The 20858-nt window shown below is 40.6% G+C and overlaps 1 protein-coding gene and 1 long non-coding RNA gene across 9 annotated transcripts in view; one reads left to right on the forward strand and one right to left on the reverse strand.

Annotated features, from left to right (window-relative positions):
• The first annotated feature begins 41 nt into the window (after positions 1-41).
• LOC103171016 lies at positions 42-10259 on the forward strand. The gene is made up of 4 exons (XR_003762076.2): positions 42-136; positions 4411-4549; positions 7795-7883; positions 10166-10259. It is a non-coding gene; the product is annotated as an uncharacterized LOC103171016 (long non-coding RNA).
• Positions 9324-20858, reverse strand: part of BAZ2B (bromodomain adjacent to zinc finger domain 2B) — a 211816-nt gene continuing 200281 nt past the window's right edge. For all 8 annotated transcript variants that reach the window (XM_029072364.1, XM_029072361.1, XM_029072358.1 and 5 more), the window contains 4 exons: positions 17055-17201; positions 12218-12483; positions 11803-11946; positions 9324-10794 (listed from right to left, as the gene is read on the reverse strand). In XM_029072364.1, the coding sequence (XP_028928197.1) occupies positions 10641-10794; positions 11803-11946; positions 12218-12483; positions 17055-17201 (711 nt within the window). In that variant the 3' untranslated portion in view covers positions 9324-10640. The remainder of the gene's footprint in view (positions 10795-11802; positions 11947-12217; positions 12484-17054; positions 17202-20858) is intronic.

Raw genomic sequence — 20858 nt, forward strand, 5'->3', positions numbered from 1 at the left:
AGTGCGCATGCGCCCCGAACCTCCTCCCCCGCCCCCTCCCCCGCCTCGAGGGGGGGGCGTCACTGCGCAGGCGCGGCCTCCGGAGCCCGTCCCTGCTCGTGCCCGTGCAAGAGGAGCAGGGCGCAGCTCGCTCACGGTATGTTAATCACGTTGGTATTTGTTAAGCGCTTACTTCGTGCAGAGCACTGTGCTAAACGCCGGGGGAGATCCAGGGGCATCAGGTGGCCCCACGTGGGGCTCCCAGTCTTCATCCCCGTTTTACAGAGGAGGTCACTGAGGCCCAGAGAATAAGCATGTTGGTATTTGTTAAGCGCTTATTTCGTGCAGAGCCCTGTGCTAAGCGCCGGGGGAGATCCAGGGGCATCAGGTGGTCCCACGTGGGGCTCCCAGTCTTCATCCCCATTTTACAGAGGAGGTCACTGAGGCCCAGAGAATAAGCATGTTGGTATTTGTTAAGCGCTTACTATAATAATAAATAATGTTGCTATTTGTTAAGCGCTTACTATAATAATAATAATAATGTTGGTATTTGTTAAGCGCTTACTATAATAATAATAATGTTATTTAAGTGCTTACTATGTGCAGAGCACTGTTCTAAGCACTGGGGGGCATACAGGGTCATCAGGTGGTCCCACGTGGGGCTCCCAGTCTTCATCCCCATTTTACAGAGGAGGTCACTGAGGCCCAGAGAATAAGCATGTTGGTATTTGTTAAGCGCTTATTTCGTGCAGAGCCCTGTGCTAAGCGCCGGGGGAGATCCAGGGGCATCAGGTGGTCCCACGTGGGGCTCCCAGTCTTCATCCCCATTTTACAGAGGAGGTCACTGAGGCCCAGAGAATAAGCATGTTGGTATTTGTTAAGCGCTTACTATAATAATAAATGATGTTGCTATTTGTTAAGCGCTTACTATAATAATAATAATAATGTTGGTATTTGTTAAGCGCTTACTATAATAATAATAATGTTATTTAAGTGCTTACTATGTGCAGAGCACTGTTCTAAGCACTGGGGGGCATACAGGGTCATCAGGTGGTCCCACGTGGGGCTCCCAGTCTTCATCCCCATTTTACAGAGGAGGTCACTGAGGCCCAGAGAATAAGCATGTTGGTATTTGTTAAGCGCTTACTTCATGCAGAGCACTGTGCTAAGCGCTGGGGGAGATACAGGGGCATCAAGTTGTCCCCCGTGGGGCTCCCAGTCTTCATCCCCATTTTACAGATGAGGTCACTGAGGCACAGAGAATAATCATGTTGGTATTTAAGCGCTTACTATGTGCAGAGCACTGTTCTAAGCGCTGGGGGAGATACAGGGGAATGAGGTCATCCCACATGAGGCTCCCAGTCTTCATCCCCATTTTACAGATGAGGGAACTGAGGCCCAGAGAAGTCAAGTGACTTGCCCACAGTCACAGAGATGACAAGTGGCAGAGGTGGGATTCAAACCCATGACCTCTGATTCCCAAGCCCGGGCACTTTCCACTGAGCCACGCTGCTTTTCTAATAATGTCAATAATGTTGGTATTTGTTAAGCGCTTACTACGTGCAGAGCACTGTTCTAAGCGCTGGGGGAGATACAGGGGAATGAGGTCGTCCCACATGAGGCTCCCAGTCTTCATCCCCATTTTCCAGAGGAGGTCACTGAGGCTCAGAGAAGTGAAGTGACTTGACCACAGTCACATAGCTGACTAGTGGCAGAGGCGGGATTAGAACCCATGACCTCTGACTCCCAAGCCCAGGCTCTTTCCACTGAGCCACGCTGCTTCTCATCAATGACAGGCTTCCAGTCTAATCTGTGGGTAGATTCAAGGTCATCCGGTTGTCCCACGTGGGGCTCACCCTCTTCATCCCCATTTTGCAGAACGGGTTCACTGTGACACAGAGAAGTGAAGTGACTTGTCCAAGTCACACAGCTGATAAGTGGTGGAGCCAGAATTAGAACCCACGACCTCTGACTCCCAAGCCTGGGCTCTTTCCACTAAGCCACGCTGCTTCCCCTATGAATGTAATCAGTGTAATCCCCTATGAATGAAATTCATTCAGTCAATCATATTTATTGAGCGCTTAGTGGGTGCAGAACACCGTACTAAGCGTTTGGAAAATACAATTGCAGAGCACTGTACTAAGCGTTTGGAAAGTACAGTTCAGCAACAAATAGAGACAATCCCTGTCCACAACAGGCTCACAATCAGCTCCCTCCCCTTCATTCTCCACTATTCTGCCACCACACCCAACTCAAATAATAATAATAATAATGGTATTTGCTAAGTGCTTACTATGTGCAAAGCACTGTCCTAAGCGCTGGGTACTTTGTACCCCTGGAGCTAACCCCCTAAATATTCCTCGCTGTCCATTCTCCTGTCATCAACCCGTAAATCCTGGGTCCTTCTTCCTGCCTGGATCTCTCCCCCACCCCCGCCAAAATCCACCAAATCACATTTATCCCTGACTTCTAAGCCCCCCAGAAAAGCTGCCTCCTCCAGGAGGTATTCCCCAACTAATCCTCACCTCTTCAGTCGTGTTATTTCACCAGCTGCTTTAGCACTCACAATGCTATCATTTTTTACTCTTTTGTCCTTTTTTGTTGCTCATTTTTTTACTAATTGTATTTTCCATAGAGAAGCAGCGTGGCTTAGTGGAAAGAGCACAGGCTTGGGAGTCAGAGGTCGTGGGTTCTAAACCCAACTCTGCCACTTGTCAGCTGTGTGACTTTGGGCAAATCACTTAATTTATCTGTGCCTCAGTTACCTCATCTGTAAAATGGGGGTTAAGACTGAGCCCCACATGGGACAACCTGATAACCCTGTATCTACCCCAGCACTTAGTGCTTGGCACATAGTAAGCGCTTGACAAATACCATCATTGTTATTATTATCTGTTCCCACTGCGTGTGTACAATTTGTAACTAAATTACCTGTCTCCCATATGAGATTTTTAGCTCCTCGAGGGCCGACTACTAATGAACAAATAAATGTGTGGTACAGAGCTGAACCGTAAATAGTCAAAGTTAAAGAAAAAATAGGATTTTTCCAAATTAATCAGTGATTTACTTTGTACATTTACTGGGTCATTTATTTGATATTCTCAAAGTATTGTTCATAACTATACTATTTGTATGAGAAGAAAACTGTAGCAAGGAATTTAAAATTAGCTGACCAGAAATGAGCTGATCAGTATAGTGGTGTGGCCACTCCACTGAATAAACTCTGAGATTATCATCTAATCCCAGTGCTCTCAATGAGGGACCAGTCTTGCAGTCTCTGACCTGGGTTAAATCACAGGTTAAATTAGACTACTCTATAATTGTCAAATTTTTTCTTCCCCCAGTTCACTAAAGGGTTAGCTCAGCTACTGGATTTTTCTGTAGTGACACACTTTAGGATAAAACTTTCATTACAGTGCTCAGTGCTGTGCATTCAGTAAGCACTAAATAAATCCTACTACTGGAAAAGTCTAGAGAAGAGTGAAATCTCTCAATAGCTCTTTCTTGGAAAGACAGTCCAATCCTCCTCCCTCCATTTCCTGCTGTCATCTCTAGACAGGACAGGGCTGACTGCAAGAAGGAACAGTTACGGATTTGCAGGGGAGGAAGTGGGAGGATCATGCAGTTTAACTGGCCACTGTGAGTGGTTGCTGGAATAAAGATGTTAGAACCTACAGCATGGATGGCACACAGGTCTAAATGCAAACACAGAAGAACAGCCCTGGCCTCAAGTAAAGAAATATGCATAATCCTAGAGAAAGCAGGTCCATAAAGACACCAAGAAAGACCTACAGAAGAGTGTAGCTTGAAAGAAGAACTGTGACAACCGAGAAGTTAAATTTTTTGAACAACCCCATATCCAAAGTACATGAAGCATAAACACCTTCAACCCTCTATTGGTTCAGTTCTGTGAAGAAACACTTAAGAGGTGTGGAAAGAATATTATTTCTTAAAAGAACCAGATGGGTGAATGGGGAGGGTACCGTAGCCAGCAGTGATTCTTAGTGGCTTAGCTAGTTTCTGCTCTTTGCCCTTTTCCGTCAAAACTGGTAGGCTGAATATGTTAGAGTCTCTACGCAGAGGTCACTTAGAATCCAGTTGCTCAGCTTTCCTTCGTCTTCCCTGGTTGAGCAACCACCATCTTCCACTACTCCATGGCCGGATGCTGCCGCATCACAGAGCTGAGATGGAAGCGAGGAGCTCGCTCTCTGACTCCTTAGTGCCTCCAACCTTCTCAGAGGGACAACTCACAGTTTGAAGGACTTGGCTCTGGGCCACGTAGCCCCAGGTGGCATTAGTTTGAAAATGATCAAAATCCATCCGTACATTAAGCTACTTAAAAATACCACAATGCCTAACAAGTTAAAACTACAGTCTCTCTGCTTGGATATGCCAAAATCAAACAATAGGCACATTCTGCTTACTTAACAGGCAGGCCCAGTGTCCTCAAGGCTAGCAAATTTGGGTGCTGCCAGTTCCGAAGATCAGAGAATTCCAGAGATGCAGACCCCCCAGAGAGCCTCCTGCCAATTCTCTGAAGAAACACCTCACAGATTGCAGCTGCTATGAAGTAAGTGTCAAGAGTTCTAGGTTCGCTAGGGGGAGAATAAGAAATACCCCAGAGAGATATTATCATTTTCATCTAGTCTTTGCGAATGGTCTTGTAACAATAATAATGATGATAATAGTATTTGTTGAGCACTTACTATGTGCCAACCACTGTTCTGAGTGCTGAGGTAGAGACAAGGTAATCAGGTTAAACATAGTCCCTGTCCTACCTTTTACAGATGAGGGAACTGAGGTGCAGAGAAATGAAGTGACTTCCTCAAGGTCACCCAGCAGACAAGTGGCAGGCCTGTGTTCTTTCCACTAAGCCACTGCTTCTAACCTTACAGTACTGCAGAGCAAAAAATTAAAAAGCTTTAGCTGTTAACATTGCCCGCAGCTGTATAGCATTTTGCATTACAGGAATATGAACCTGGTCATGCTTTCCAGTACCTACTGTTGATTTCATGCCTAGTCTACATAAAGTGTAATGGATTTAGGCCTGGAAAATCCTCAGTCCTGTCATCTCAGTCCTGGAAATTCATTAAGAACCATTAGTTTTAAGGTTCCTCTCCAGAGGAATGGTACTCTAGAATCTTAATAAACAGCCAAAACAAATATAGATGGATGGATGGCATAGAATGAGATCCAGAAGAGGAAGGAGCAAGTCTTAAAAAAGGAAGTAAGTGGTAGATGAGGACTGTAGATGAAGTGCAAAAAGACGTGGAAGTGTTAAAATCCAAACTTTAGAACTCTGTGAAAAAAGTGCAGGACTATTCACATTTGATTTCACCTATCAGCCAAAAGTAAAATCAGAGTTTGAGCCAGAAAAAATATTTTTCTTTCTAAACCAAAGGGGAAAGAGGCGGAAAAAGGGATCAGAGGAGTTAGTCCCCCTTCAGTTGGCATTGCATGGTGGTGGCGGGGGTCACAGCATACCATGACTCACCTTTCAGTGTAAATGGAGTTAGAAGGACTGAAGATCGTTTGACGATGGTCATTCTGTGGTTCATTCTTTAAACCCAGATTTTTCAGGATCTTTCCTAGTAACTAGATCCTGGCAAAGAAAAGAGAATCCAAGGGACTTGATGGCAACTGAGTTTAAATGGAACGATGATGACTATTGAAAGAAAGCATTTAGAGGTGAGGTAGGGTTTGGTACCTGCTTCACCCAGGCCCACTGTGAAGTTGTGTGAGCCCTAGAGTACAGGCAGTCTGCCTGGCTTAGCTGCATCTCTTGTAGCTGCTGGTTGTCTTCTCATCTGGCAGAGGAAGAGAAAGAATCACGGCCACCCCTTTCCTGCCACGGCTCAGACTGTTCTCCAGGGTTTGGAGGGGGGGTAGCCCCAGAAACGTTCCTTTGCCAATACCCTCCAGCCTGGAACAGGAGCAAGATCAAGATCTGGGCCCCAGGAAGTGGTTGGGGAGGACACACTTAGTTGTGTTTTTCTCTTTATCTTCCCACAATAGAGCAGAAACCATGCTGGCCTGGGGTACCTGTTGTAAATTCTATTTCCTCCTCCTCCCTGCATTTCCCCACTCCACCTTGCCTCATGTCTCCTCCTTTCCCTTCCTTCCCTCTCTCTCCCCCTTCACCTAGCACTTGCATTTGGTCCCCTTATGCATAAGCAACCCATCCAGGAGAATAACATTCCCAGATGTACAGTTTGTCATGACTGGGGGAGACTTACTGCAATTTTCACATGGCAGCCATGGGCCAGAATTTCTTTTTTAATTGTTTGTGGCAATTGAGTCAAATGTGACAAATGGATCCTTCATCTCTTTCTGGGGACAAGGAATGCTGAGGTCCTTTCCTGGCTACTCCAAGGGTGACTGGGGAAATAAAACTTTCTCCTGGAACCTGGATGACCTACTGAGGCACGATTTTCATCATTCTGTTTCTTTTAGCACTGCTGAAGGTAGTACATCTGAGTTGAACTTTGTTTCTGGTGGCTGCAATGCAATACTAGGCTTAAGGGTGGTTACTGAATTCCTTTGCTGACAAATGACTTACTAGTTGATAATCATTATAGGGCAGCAATTACTTGATGACTATTCAGGCTCAGTTTAGAAATCTGCTAAGTGTCCCCATTGTTGGCCTCATTTCCAACTCTTTGCCTCACCCTCACAGATTTGAAATTACCATCTTTGGGGGGCATTTTGTTTGGATCTAATAGTTCATCGTTTCTTCTTCCCAATAAGTGGTCATTAGATTCCAGAAGGGTTCTCAAGTACTTAAGTGTTTGTAATCATATGGTTCCCTCATCATGGGTTAGTTTTGCTATTAACATTAGATTCTCTGAGGACTGATGGAATATCAATATTTTGAAATTTCACATTTATCTGGAAAACTCTTCTTTTTCTGTTTGGAAGCTTTGTCTCCTATATAATGACCTTGTACATCTTATGAGTTTTCCTCCCGTACTATTACACTTTCAAATATTATTATTTGACTAAGTTCTACTTTAGAGGGGGAATTATATTGATAACATTTCTGAAGAGTAAAAATGTGCTTATACCCCTCAACACCACTTTTATTATCTTGGGCACTTTAGAAATAATGCTATAGAAAGCTCATTCAGTTGGCCGGTGGCACTTCTATAGCTAAATTTCATAAGACAGATGTCTCTATTTCACAGAAAAATCCTATTACGTAGAAGATAATTTGATATTCAAGCTAAATTCCCTTGTCTAAGGGCTTCTCTTCTTTGCATTGAAGTTACTAGTGGCTTCATCAAAATCAAATTTAAAGTGGCTGACATGCGTGATGATAATGACGACTTCTATCGCTATCCATATTTTGTGGTGTGATGCTTAATAGTAAAAACATAAAAGCTATTTGTACCTGAATCTCAAAATGTACTCAAGTCAGTTCAGCCAGTCCTCCTGAGAGATTGTCCTATTTCCATAAGGATAGACTGTGATTAAGGCCAATGGTGGTAGAAATAGTCCAGAATTTCTGCACATTTAGCAGGTGAGGTAACTCGCCATGCTTCCTCAATTTGTCACCTTATCCTCCAAGGAGGCAGTGGATTAAAAAGAACCAAAAAAGCCCTATGGATAAAACAGGCATCACCGGAACACACTAGAATTTGCCGAGCTATAAGGTGAGTTCTGTAGCCGATGCCTTTATCGCCTGCAAAATGCCTAGCTCTTAATGATTCTATTAACTGAATCATTAATTACCCACCTGGACCTGCAATCCTTCCACCAATGCCTGAAACTGAGATAGACGTTGAGCCAAGTGATTTTTTTTTTTTTTTTGGCCAGGCAGTTTTAAAGTCATGACAGCAACAGAACAGTGATGGAATATGTCAAAGTCAAGAAATAGCTGTGGTGGCAAGAACTCATCCTCACAGGTATTCCTGTGTGTGCGCGTGTGGGTGTTGCAGGGAGGGTAGGGTTGTGAAGCACAGTCCTCTCACTGCTTCTTTCTCAAACAGCAGTCGAGAAAGGCATGCTGCTCTAGTGGTGACCTTTTTGACAATCTCCCATGTGTAGAACTGCCTAGTTTATCTCCTGCCACAAATGGACCTTCCGATCTATTCAAACACAGACCCCCGTTCCAATCAATCAATAATATTTTGTGCCTATTATGGCCAGAGCACTGTACTAAGTGCTTGGGAAAGTGTAACTGAGTATAATACAACCTCCATCCTGAAATATTTTACAAGTCATTTACAAATAGAGGAAAAACAATCAATGCTACAATTGTTGATGGCAGAAGGAAGGATAAAACATGCAGATGTAAGTTAACAAGTTGAGAATGTATGTAAGTGCAGAGGGCCACTGTTGACTTAATTTAGAATCCCATCCTTCCCTACTAAAATGGGCGGATTTCCCGAACTGAACGTCGGACATTAGATTGCAAACTGAAGGGCAAGGACTGCATCTTATACCCCATTTCTCTATCTCTCAATTGCCTATTCCAGGACTCGGCACACAGTAAACACTCAAAATGACAATAGTGATGGAGGGCACCTCTGTGAATACAGACTGCTGAAATGCATTCCCTCCTCTCTCTTCTCATTTATTCCTTTTAAGGTGGGAATGCCTCGTACATTTTGAACAAATCTTTCCTACTTAAGTTGTGCTAGCCTATCATAAGGTATACAGGTTCTGAAATCTGGTAAACAATTCCCTCTGGACTTGTCAGCTCCTTGTGGACTGAGGATGTGTCTATCAATTCTGTTATGCTTTACTCCCCCAAGAAAATAGTACAGTGCTCTGCACACAGTAAGTGCTCAATAAATACCACTGACTGATTGATTCATTGACTGAAAGTATTGTATGAACAAGAACAAGATAAAACTCTCTAAATTCTAACCAGACACATCAACCAAGTTCAAACTCAGAGCAATTAACAACTTCTTAATGGGCTGTTGAGGCATCACCATCATTTTGTTTTACTCACTCTTTAGTTGTTCATCCATTTTTTTGTTTTAAGGATAGCCTTTAATGTGTTACTGTAATGTTACTGGAAACTGGCATAATAACAATATAAGCACGCCAGCATTCATTCAAGACTTGGTTCACCATTAAAGAACTGCTGCAATTTCCACATGACAGTGCTATTCCAGAGCAGTTTCTCTTAAAAACATTGTTTTTCCTCCCCCCATTTGGTTGTTGAAACAAACTGAAATAACAGTCTGTACTGTTTCATGGTCAAATTTATACTATTATATTAAATCAAAGCTAATTAGGCTTCTTATGTGGCTGTGAATAAAAATGTTCAATTTAAGAAGTGTTATTAATTTTGAAAGTTTGATTCTTCCTCAGATTCAAAAAATGAGAAAAACTGATTTGTAAAACTGTTTTTTATTGTATCCGTGCCACACATACTAGTGAAAAATAACACTCCTAAAAAAAAAAGAATGCTAACTTTTCCACAACATTTTGTTTTAAATAAAACTTCAAGTACTCTTACATAGGTACAAAAAAAATTCTGATCTACCTGCCTCCAACAGGCCACCACAACACACAGTAGATAAAACACAGTGGTTACAAATGTCTTTTTTAAATTTATTTCTGTGGCAAGGCAAATGGAGGGAAATGTTTCTATGAAAAAATACTGTGTGCGTAGGAAATTGTCACAATTTTATTCCACATGGATACAAATGATTATATACTTGAATTTGAGGCCCTGGTGGCTTGAAATTATATAACAAAATAGAAAAAATGGAAAACTAATATCCCCTACACCCTGTTTTAAAGGCAGGCACTACCAAGATTAAGGAGACTCCACAGTGTTGGTAGAGGATAATTACTGTACAAGCTGCATATCTATAATTACCTTAAGACTAAAATAAAATGCTACAATCCTTCTAAGGCATAAACAATAATGTCTGCAAACAATATGTACACATCATACATATTTAAAACAAGACTTAATATAAACAATAATGAACAGTATATACATATGTCTCAATTTTCTTCACGGTCCTGAAATACAATTTAACTACACAAGTGATGCAGCAACATATATATAAATGTACTTGTAACTCTACAGTAAAGTTTAATTTTTAGTGCTTTTATAGCACATCAGTGTAAACAGTTTTACTTGGCTTTGTTTTATATTTTAAAACATTCCTTGTTGTATTTTCAAGATTTAAAGCAATTTTCTAATTCTTCCTTTTCACAGAAAACGAAGATTCTGGATGCGGTTTAATCATAAATAATTCATAAAATTAAATACATTCACTAAAAAATAAACTACAAAGTAAAAAAATGAAAAATAGATATTTATTGAGAGGGAAAGGAGAACCATTCCCCAAGTAGAGCTCTGGTGGTTGAATATTCAGTGCGGTTTGATATATTTCATTGCTATTGCACTAGAACACCCCTTTCTTTGAAAATTCTTTGGGTGTGCTTCCCTGTTCTACCTAAATCAGTTGACAAAACACACAAACCAATAACCAAGGGCCATGGTTGCTGTAGGAGTGAAGCCTTTAGAATTAGTATCACTCTTCTGCGATACGTTTTAAAGGAAAAAAAAACAGTCATTAATTATGTGTGCGCCTTTGCACTTTTACGTAAATAACAGTTCACATTGCTGGTCTCATTTGTCCTCGTTTAATGGGGGTGGGAGGGGAGTAAGGGAAAGGAGTTCTGAAACTTCAGCTCACTCTGAAAATGTCTGTCCATTTTTTTTCAAAATATTTCCTCATGTTGTGGCCAGCCCTGCCTATGTCAGAATCATCTTCATTAAAGGTTTCACAGTTGTCAAAAACAAGCCTGACATCTAGAGCAAAGGTTTCAAGGTTAGGGTACCTGGAAGAAACAAATAGAATGATTCTTTTAAAACATAAAAACCCAAAGATAAAATGGCATATGAAAATCAGGAAAAGCGTGTTTACAGTTCAAGTGTATCGTCAAGGAACAACCAAAGCTTGGTGTTAGCAGGAAAACCAATATAAACTACACCCCTACTTTTGGAACAGGAGCTTTAGTGGCTCCAAATGACCTTAATATCTAGTTCTCTCAGGTCTACTCATCATGTATTTGTTAGGTAGTATAATAGGAAGGAGCAGTAATGATCAAATTCCACAGCTCTGTCGGAATCACTGAGCCTCCTAAAGGAAGGAGTGTTTTCTATCTACAGTCAGGAGCTATAAAATTCCAGCTTCTCTGTCCAATGCTGGATGAAGAATGTTTTTGTCCTGGGAAGGCAAAAAAAAGTAAGGGACCACCAAAGTCACCTCTGGCTCACGATCTGGGAGAGGCACAGAAATCCTTTACACAGAAAAGGCCAGTGACAATTTCTCTGGGTTTGCTGGTAATTCCTGACCAAAAAGAATCTCTAATTCCAAACCTACATCTTTTTTCTCCAAATGATTCATTTAAGTAGTGTGAACACCAAAAAAAAGTCCCAAGAACAGGGATTTACCTGCTGGAACTCATCCCATGTAGAGGAGAGAAGGGCAGCTATATCTGCTGCTTTATAGGGCTCACTCAACACTTCTCAAATGAACAGGTAGGGGCTGTGTTCTGGGGCTTAGAATATGGGGCAAAAGGCTGAAAACCAAAAAAGACATGCCTTGGAACATGGGAGAAGGTTCTTCCTGATATCCTACCCTCACAAAATAGGGACACCTCAGAAAAAGCAAATTTGACTGACCATACCTCTGTCACAAGTTCACAGGACTACAAAAACAGCTGTCTATTTGGGTGATACATCTGATTTTATGTAGAAGTTTTAATCAAATTTCCCTCCTGCAATTTGTGATTTGTGATATTTTAGTACAAAGGAAGTTCCATGATAAGAGGAAGTTTACTTACTGTCCACTACTCAATTTTTCTCTAATGGTAGAAAAATCCATAGGTTTCTTAATAACCTTCTTGTACCCAGGAACGAGTTTCAAGTTTACAGGAAGGAGGAAAGGCCATGCATCTTCATGAGTTTCCATTTCAGTCAGGATCATGCTGAATAAAACAGTGTTGTAAATGAACACAAATTAAGTTTTTACTAAACTTTATTCAGATTATCTTTAATTTCCAACCTCACATTTCAGCTTTGCTCTACAAACTTTCAACAATTCAAATTCAGTTGTTTCAAAAAACAATAAAGGAAAACAATTTACTTTGACCAAGTTATTTGAATTTTTAGCACTTTTTTTTTTAAAAAAAAAAAGCTACAGCACTCAAACATTTTACAAGGGCAGGAATACATTGCCTGCTCGAATAGGAACATCACCTGCAGAGAGCCAGGTCCTTAGAGTCATCTCTTTTAGGTTTCTTAAGAGGACTGAAGCTCTCTTGTTTTATGAGGGTGACTGGAATATTTTCTTCCATTTTTCTCTTTTTGGGGTCTTTACTTCCTCTCTTTATAGAGCTACTTGTGGTCGCAGAATCTTCATCTTCAGTTTCTCCGGTCAGAGAGAGCTTTCTGCCTCTCTTTTGTTCATTACTTTTTTTCCCTTTGATACTCAGTTTTTTAATTTTTAGGGTTTGACCGCTTGCCTATTAATGAAAACAATAAGGTAAGAGAATAAGTTATTTGACAGACCTGTGTGGAAGTTTGACATGATGCCCAGCAGTATGCCTTCAGTAGGTTTAGAAATCATATTACATTAGGGATGGCATGTTCTTAATCTGCCAGAGAAGAACTCTTTTTTTAAAGAACACTAAACCCTGTTTTTCACTTTATTCTGCACAGTTTAGAGCTAATTCAAACACACAGTTTCCATAAACTTTAAAACCAGTTCTAAGTTTCACCAACTTTACCCCATTATCCAAGGTTGGAAAGCAATGGTATTATATTTTGCTACATTCTAAAAGTTTTGATAATCCAGGATGTACAACACCTATGGAAGCAAACAAACAGCACTGCACTTCATTACTATTTTACCAGAAAACTACATGACATTCTTTACAGAAACTAAAAATGTATCACAGACACACAGCTTAGAAAAGCAACGCTGCTTAGAGCAGCAGCATGGCCTAGTGGATAGAGTACAGGCCTGGAAGTCAGAAGGAGCTGGTTCTAATCCTGGCTCTGCCAGTTATCTGTTGTATGACCTTGGACAAATCAAGTTGTAACTGGGCAGGTTAACCATGTCCAGAAAGTTGCTTTTAGCAAAAGCTAGAGAATTAGCATTCCAAAGGAAGGGAGAATGAGAGGAAAGTTTTCCTTCCGGCCTCAACTCAGTGTTCTGTATATTAAAAGAGTCTTGCATTGTGTTCCAAGATATTCTCCGGATGCCTTAAGTGTCCAAACTTAAAGTTGTTGAAGGAACCTGGTATGTTCAATATAACTGAATTCATCTTTGAATCTTTTTTTAGAGGGAAATCAGATGAGCAAACAGGTCATTCATGGTATTTATACAAGGAGTACTTACATCTAATTTCAAATTAAGCTGTTTAACCACTCCTGAGGTTTAAGCATAATAAAATACCAATCCTGTTTAGAAAAATTTGCTTTACCAGAGACTACATAAGCATGAGTACTTCAAAGCCTCTACAGTATACCCCACTCCTGGGAAACAATCTCACTTGAAAATAAATTATATTTATAGAACCAAAGTTGAGCCAAAGATTAAACATTTGAAAATGGTATTGCTAAACTCAGCCTTTCAAGGTGGAGGGTGGTTGTGGGGGAAGAGTGTACTTGGGCCAAGTAATGGATGCTGTGCAGTCAGCCAGGGGCTGTTGAGAGTGGATTAATTGTTGATGCAGTAATATCAAACTTAAACACTCCTCCACCATGTCAGAACCCTGGACCCAGAGGTTGGCGTGATCCTGCACTGAACAGGTCTGCCCCTTGCTGGAAAGGGTTGGGCCCTCTGCTATGTGAAATCCAAGGCAACTGCCTCTACTTACCCTACCCTTGGGGCAGCCCTGGCCCCAGCTCTTCTTCCCCTTAGATGGCTAATGAAATTACCTGACAGTTTTAAGAACTCAGATCAGTTAATGTCGCAATTTCATCTTCGTTTTTAACCAGCAGAAAAATGGTAAATTTGAGTTCCACCCTTTTTCATTTTTTGTGTCCACTTTCAAATAAGAGTATTAATAAGTAGCAAATGGACAAGAACTAAAAAAATAAGAATTGGAAGAAGAGAGATAATCGGGGCCATATAATTGACAGTAGACAGCATTTTTATTCCAGAGCCACTCCTTTGGGGTTGGATCATCAAAGAATAATCTACGTAATAATACTTTAAACCATTTTACTTTGGTGAGAGTCAATGCTTACATTTGAACCGCTTAGATGATGATATTATTCTTAGTGATTAAGGCAATGTCCACAAAAACTCATTACTATAATAATATCCCTTATGTTTGTTCTTCACTTCTTAAATAATTAACACAGAGCTTATTTTCCCTTCTCCATTTTTCTATTTAATAATGACGGAATTTGTTAAGCGCTTACTATGTGCCAAGCACTGTTCTAAGCGCTGGGGGGATACAAGGTGATCAGGTCGTCCCACGTGGGGCTCACAGTCTTAATCCCCATTTTACAGATGACAGAACTGAGGCCCAGAGAAGTGAAGTGACTTGCCCCAAGTCACACAGCTGACAAGTGGCGGAGCCGGGATTCGAACACATGACCTCTGACTCCTAAGACCGGGCTCTTCCCACGGAGACCAGTCCTTTCATTTTGGGCTTTCATATGACAGCCTAGAGCAGCAGCATTTTGTAGTACAAGTCATTTTCTCAGGCTTGCATAGGAGCAGGAGGAAGACAACGGGTTTTCCTCTAGGCGGATGGAAAAGCTGCTTCCACCAATTTACACTGAGGGGAATGGTGGGAGGTACACATCTCCTCAACCTAAAGGAGAACAAAAGGGTGCTCTGGAGCATCCTTGAACTGATGAGTACATCTCTCAATGTAAGCCTGTTGTAGGCAGGGACTGTGTATACCAACTCTGTTGTACTGTACTCTCCCAAGTGCTTAGCACAGTACTCCGCACATAGTATGCACTAAATAAATACCACTGTTGATTGATGATAACTGTGCAGTGCTGCCCGGGGCGGGGTTGAGCCAAAGATTTTACTATCATCATAGCTGCTACGGGGATTCTGTCATTAGCACTGTTCTGCTTGCCCTTTTTACATTTCATGATATGTCAAAGAAGCATGATGTGGAGCTGGGGAGATTATGGCACCACAGAGAGTAGATACCTGGGAAGTGGTTTTGCCAGAACAGGTGTCTGGCAAGTTCGAGTGGAGACTAAAGGAGAGGTTTAAGTAAAATGGTTTTCTGCTTCACAGCTTCTGAGGGGACACTATAGCCCTCTTGGGTCCTTAGAAGGAGAGCAGGGTCTACTGTCATAAAGGATTGGGGATAGCCAAGCCATCACTTAGGCAGGGTATAACAACAAACATAAACAATCTTTTTGAATCATGTGCTGTTCTCACAACAAAATAAAAAATAGATCTGCTTCTCTGGCTTTAGATGTAAAATCAGGGCTCAACCTTTGGTATACAACTGTCAAATGAAACTGAATTTTAATTGCACGATAAAAAGAAAACCTCATGATGCTTGGTTGTTTCCCAAACCATGATGTGCTCTGGCTACCCAATAGCAGACATTTACAGGTCAGTTTTTCCATATGCTATAAAAATGTTATGATTCTGAAAAAGACTTAGGGAGAATTTGGGGGAAATAAACTTAAATACTCGATTGTAAAATGGACAGGAAGGAGTATCACCAATAATAATAATGATAACAATAATAATAATAATTTTGGTATTTGTTAAGTGCTTACTATGTGCAAAGCACTGTTCTATGTGCTGGGGGGGATACAAGGTGATCAGGTTGTCCCTCATGGGGCTCACAGTCTTTCACCCCCATTTTACAGATGAGGTAACTGAGGCCCAGAGAAGTGAAGTGACTTGCCCCAAGTCACACAGCTGACAAGTGGTGGAGCCAGCATTAGAACCCATGACCTCTGACTCCCAAGCCCGGGCTCTTTCCACTGAGCCACACTGCTTCTCAAATAATGTTGGTATTTGTTAAGCACTCACTACGTGCGGAGCACTGTTCTAAGCGCTGGGGTAGATACAGGGTAATCAGGTTGTCCCATGTGAGACTCACAGTTAATCTCCATTTTACAGATGAGGTAAATGAGGCCCAGAGAAGTGACTTGCCCACAGTCACACAGCTGACAAGTGGCAGAGCCGGGATTCAAACCCATGACCTCTGACTCCCAAGCCGGGCTCGATTTTCTGAATAAACAGAAATGTTTAACTTCTATAAAATACAGTATTTTAACTGCAAATGTAGCTCACATTTTTATATGGAAAAATCTGTGTTGAAGTCTCAAAAATTTGACAGCAAAGAGAGCCTTCAATAAATTACCCAAAAGCTTAAACTCTGAATTCAGTAAATATGAGTAAAAAATGTTTCATAGATAGGAGGTTCATTCCCTTTAAAAGAGTGTTTCATTACGGTGAGGAGGAATGAGATATTTTCTTCCTTTATAGTACAGATAAGAAATTAGAACTCCCTCCACACTGCTAAAAGGTAAAGGCTTCATTCTGTAAAAATTCATCCTTCAATATTTCTAAATGAATTACTAAAAGCTTCCCTGTGTCTATAGTTAGTTTTTAACATCTCTGGTTAATTAGACTTAAAACATACTCCATAAAATTATGTATAACCACTTGATCCATGTGCAAAGACTGTTAAAATCAAATTTAGGCATATACAGCTTCGTGACAAAAAATAATTGAGTTAAGAAAAGAAACCAAACTGCTTTTGTCTTCTACATGAATGGATGTCTCAAAATGTTTCAGTCATCAAATTTGAAATGGAATAATAGCACTTGAAAAACAACAATAATTAAGGGTTTAATTCAGACCTTCTGAAACTATGTTCTTCCATTTCTTACAAGTGCCAACATGAATGTATGAATCTGTGTTTCTCTCAAAGAAATTCTTGCTACCATTTGATGTGATATTTATTAAGAACTCACAGCGTTCTACTGGAAACAGCATAATGCAAAGGAAGATCATTAACTACAAAGAAACTCAAATCCCTGAAATTTGGCATATAAAAGGTCCTTCAGTTGACTGTAAAGTCAATATTACCTTAGCAATGCAGGCCGGACAAAACCAGTCACCATCTGGTATAGTAGTGATCTTCGGTCTATGGCAGTAAGTATGACATCCTTTATCACAGCCATCACAAAGAAGCAGCAGCTCCTCATTATCTCCCTTTCGGCAGATTTGGCAATACTACAACATATGAAAATTCATTTAAAGTCACCCATTGCAATTCTTGGAATATGACGTACTGCATACTTCAGATTTGGCGTTTACCATTTGGCTCTACTGGCTAACACAGGTACAAGTAGCCAACACATGTACAGTAGCCATACATGTCAATGAATCTCTCATTGCACAGATATGGACCGCATGACATGATGAGCAATTCTACTGAGTATATGCGTATTTCCAGGACATTGCAACAAGAAACAAAGCTAAAAAGGCTGAATGTCTGCAAACAGCACTTCGTAAGCATGTACACTAACAAATGGGATAATTAACATGACATCAGAGCACAGAAAGCAATGAACAGCTTTAATAAAAAAGGCACGGTACTGTTAAGACGCAGTTTATCGTTCAGGTATCTTTTTAAATGTCCTCTGAAAAAAACATTTCTAAGGTTTCTGTCTGGGTTTAATTTACAATAAGAGAGGTGCTGGGGCTCAAATATTGACAGCATTTTACATTCTCTATTAGTAATAACTCCGAGCGGCAGTAACATTGTTATGATGACCATGGTCAATAACACCACTGCTTACTGTCACACTAGTTTTACTTGAAAGAACAGCCTATTAATATTGTACTATATGAGTGTAGTGTAAGATACGGAACATCTTAAATATTTATATAAAGTATTTATTTTAACTGAAACAGTAAGTCCAGAGATATGAGAGATATAAAGCACCAGGCTTAATGGGGTTGGTGTTATTTACTCCTGTTTCACAGTTAAAGCCATGACTCAATTTAATCAATGCTTACTATGAAACATTTTAAAAGCCTGTAGTCAAAAAATGGTTTGATTTCACAAGCTAGTATATCACTCTTCTCCGCAATTTTTGCTTAAAGCTAATCTGAAACTGAAGAATATGAAAGAACAAATGAATATTATCCCTGTTGAGTAACAAAAAAGTTACCACAAAATAAAACATGAAATTTTAAAACATTAGCAATTTCTTTCATTCTAAAAACTTGTGAATGCCGTTTAGCTTCTTTGGAGAATAGTTGGGTGTTCCAGCCTTACTAAGGATGTGAAGATCAATATCTGAGAAAAGGAAATCACAAAGTGACACGGTAAACTGTACAAGCAAAACTCAGCTAGGAAAGAAGTTGAGAGAAAGAGTATTGTAAAAAAAAAAAAATTAGGCAGCTTTGTGAGAGGGTTAAAATTCATATCTTCAATATTTAATAAAAGAGTGTATTGGATTGGAATTTTTCATTCATGTAATGGCATGGCACTAACCATTTTTAATATTTAGCTCAATAAAATATTTTAAATAAAAATTTTCTCTAACCCAAATTTATCTTCCATTCCCAATTAAGTGAAATGTAAGGATTTCAACTTTTTCCCTTGCTTTTAAGATAACTGAGTTAAGCCCTTTGCAATTTAGGATAGTCAAAATAAGGCTCACTGAGCTCAACATGTGAAGCAGATACAAAATTAGCTGTGCACACTCCTTCAATTGCAATTATTCTTGAGTCTCATCACAAAGTTGCAGAGATACACCATAGCAACAGTTACACTAATAAAACCTTTTGTACCAGGACTATAAGAGAGCAGACTCTCCTGTCAATTTTTCCCCTCTATTCTAACCTATCTCAGATGTAGAGAGACCTTAGTAGGCCATTCCTGGGAACGGTAATCCTGCCATATGCAATAGACCAACCTTTGGGAACATTGTATGTGCAGGTACAGCATCCTACAGTAAAACAGGCAGCGGGGCAGTGACCTTGTGCATCATGGACAGCACTCCGCCCCCTCTTCTGCCTGTGTACTGGAAATCACGCTGCCGACATTTCAGTAGGGGCCGGGGAGTAAATAAGGAGGGGGCACACTCTGAAGAAGCAGCGTGGCCTAGGGGAAAGAGTATAGGCCTGAGTCAGAGGACCTGGGTTTTAGTTCTGACCACCACTTCTCTGCTCTGTGATCTTGGGCAAGTCACCTCATCTGTAAAATGGGGATTAAGACTGCGAGTCCTATGTGTCCAAGTGATTATCTTGTATGTACTCCAGCATTTAGTACAGTGCCTGTCACACAAATACCATCATTATTCAAAGGGTCAATAAGTCACCGTTTTGCGGCTTTTTGGCCCTGACTGTTCACAGGGGTTTTAATCAGAGACCTGAATGAGTTAGTCTGGGAACCCGGCTCAAATGGGTGAGGAAGTAGTTGCTCCCATTGTCCCTGTTGCCGGGTACCTCTTCTGAGAGCTATATGAAGGTACTGTGGCCTTAGCCAAGGTCAGAACTGTAGCTTTTAAGTATTTTGGTGGTTGGGAGGAGCACAGTTCTCTGTAACTCATGTAAATGCACATTATAATTTACCTTATTTCCCTTCTCCAAACTGGAGTGAATTGGGAATATTTAAATCAAATACATAATAGTTCAACAGTATGCTAATATGTACCATAGGTGTGTGTGACTTTGTACCTTCAACCTTTAAGGGCATGGATATGCCTCTTGATTCTACAAAGATATTAACTCTCATGCAAAACTTTACATAAGTGTGATTCTAATCTGGAGAGTACAGTAGAAGCAAAATACACGGTCCTGTCCTCAAGGAACTAACAATCTAATGGAGAACAGTGGGATCATTAGGAAGTATAAGGATTAATCTTGGATGTTCCACAAGGCTCAGTTCTGGGTCTACTTGTCTTATATTACACTAATTCTTTTGGGGCGCTCAGCCACTCACATGGCTTGAGCTACCATCTCAGAAGTGATAACTCCTATATCTAGATGACTGCAGTCTCACCCTCTCACTTGCTTTGCAATCTTTTCTCTCCTCCTGGCTCCAGGACATCTCCACCTAGATGACTCACCAAACAGCATATACTCATTAGGTCAAAAAGAAAATGCCTCATGTTCTCTCTTAAAATTTCTCCTCTTCCTAACTTGCCATCTTAGTCAACATCACCTCTCCACCTTGTTCCCCAAACTCTCATCACTGGGGTCATTTTTACTCCTCTCTGTCATTTACTTCCCATATTCGTAGGCCCCTAAATCCTGTCAGTATTTAATTTATATTTCACAAATCCGTTCTTTTCCACCCTTACTTCTAACACACTTACTCAAGCCTTATCATTCCCTACTTGAACTACTATAACTGCCTCAAACAATCAAATCAATCAATCAGTCCCTTCCTGTCTTCCCATCTCTAACCTTGTTCCTCTTTAGTTTCTCCTACATACATCTTGCCAAACAAGTCTGCTTGATATTGATTTAATTGCTTTCTCATGCCTTTTCTCATCTGTTCTCTTTTGCTCTTTCACAATGGCAGTTAATTAGTTTCTACCTATCTTTAACATTAGATGTAAACTCTTCTAGAGCAGGGCTTGTGCCTTTTTCTTCTATGGTACATTTCCATTACAGAGCTTTGCACACAGGTAAATAAACAGTATTGATGATGCTGCTGATCACCACCAAACCAGCAATGTACTACTCTAACGACATAGAAACAACAATGGTATTTTACAGAGTGTTCACTATATGCAGAACACTGTACTAAGTTCTGGGAGAGTACAATACAAGAGAGTAGGTAGTTACGTTCCCTGCCCACCAAAAACTCAAGGTCTAGAAAGACCTCAGATGTGTCCCACATCTGGGCTGTACATGAGGGTAATGCCCAGC

The sequence above is a fragment of the Ornithorhynchus anatinus genome, chromosome 9 (genome assembly GCF_004115215.2).
Source record: "Ornithorhynchus anatinus isolate Pmale09 chromosome 9, mOrnAna1.pri.v4, whole genome shotgun sequence".
NCBI classification, from domain to species: Eukaryota; Metazoa; Chordata; class Mammalia; order Monotremata; family Ornithorhynchidae; genus Ornithorhynchus; species Ornithorhynchus anatinus.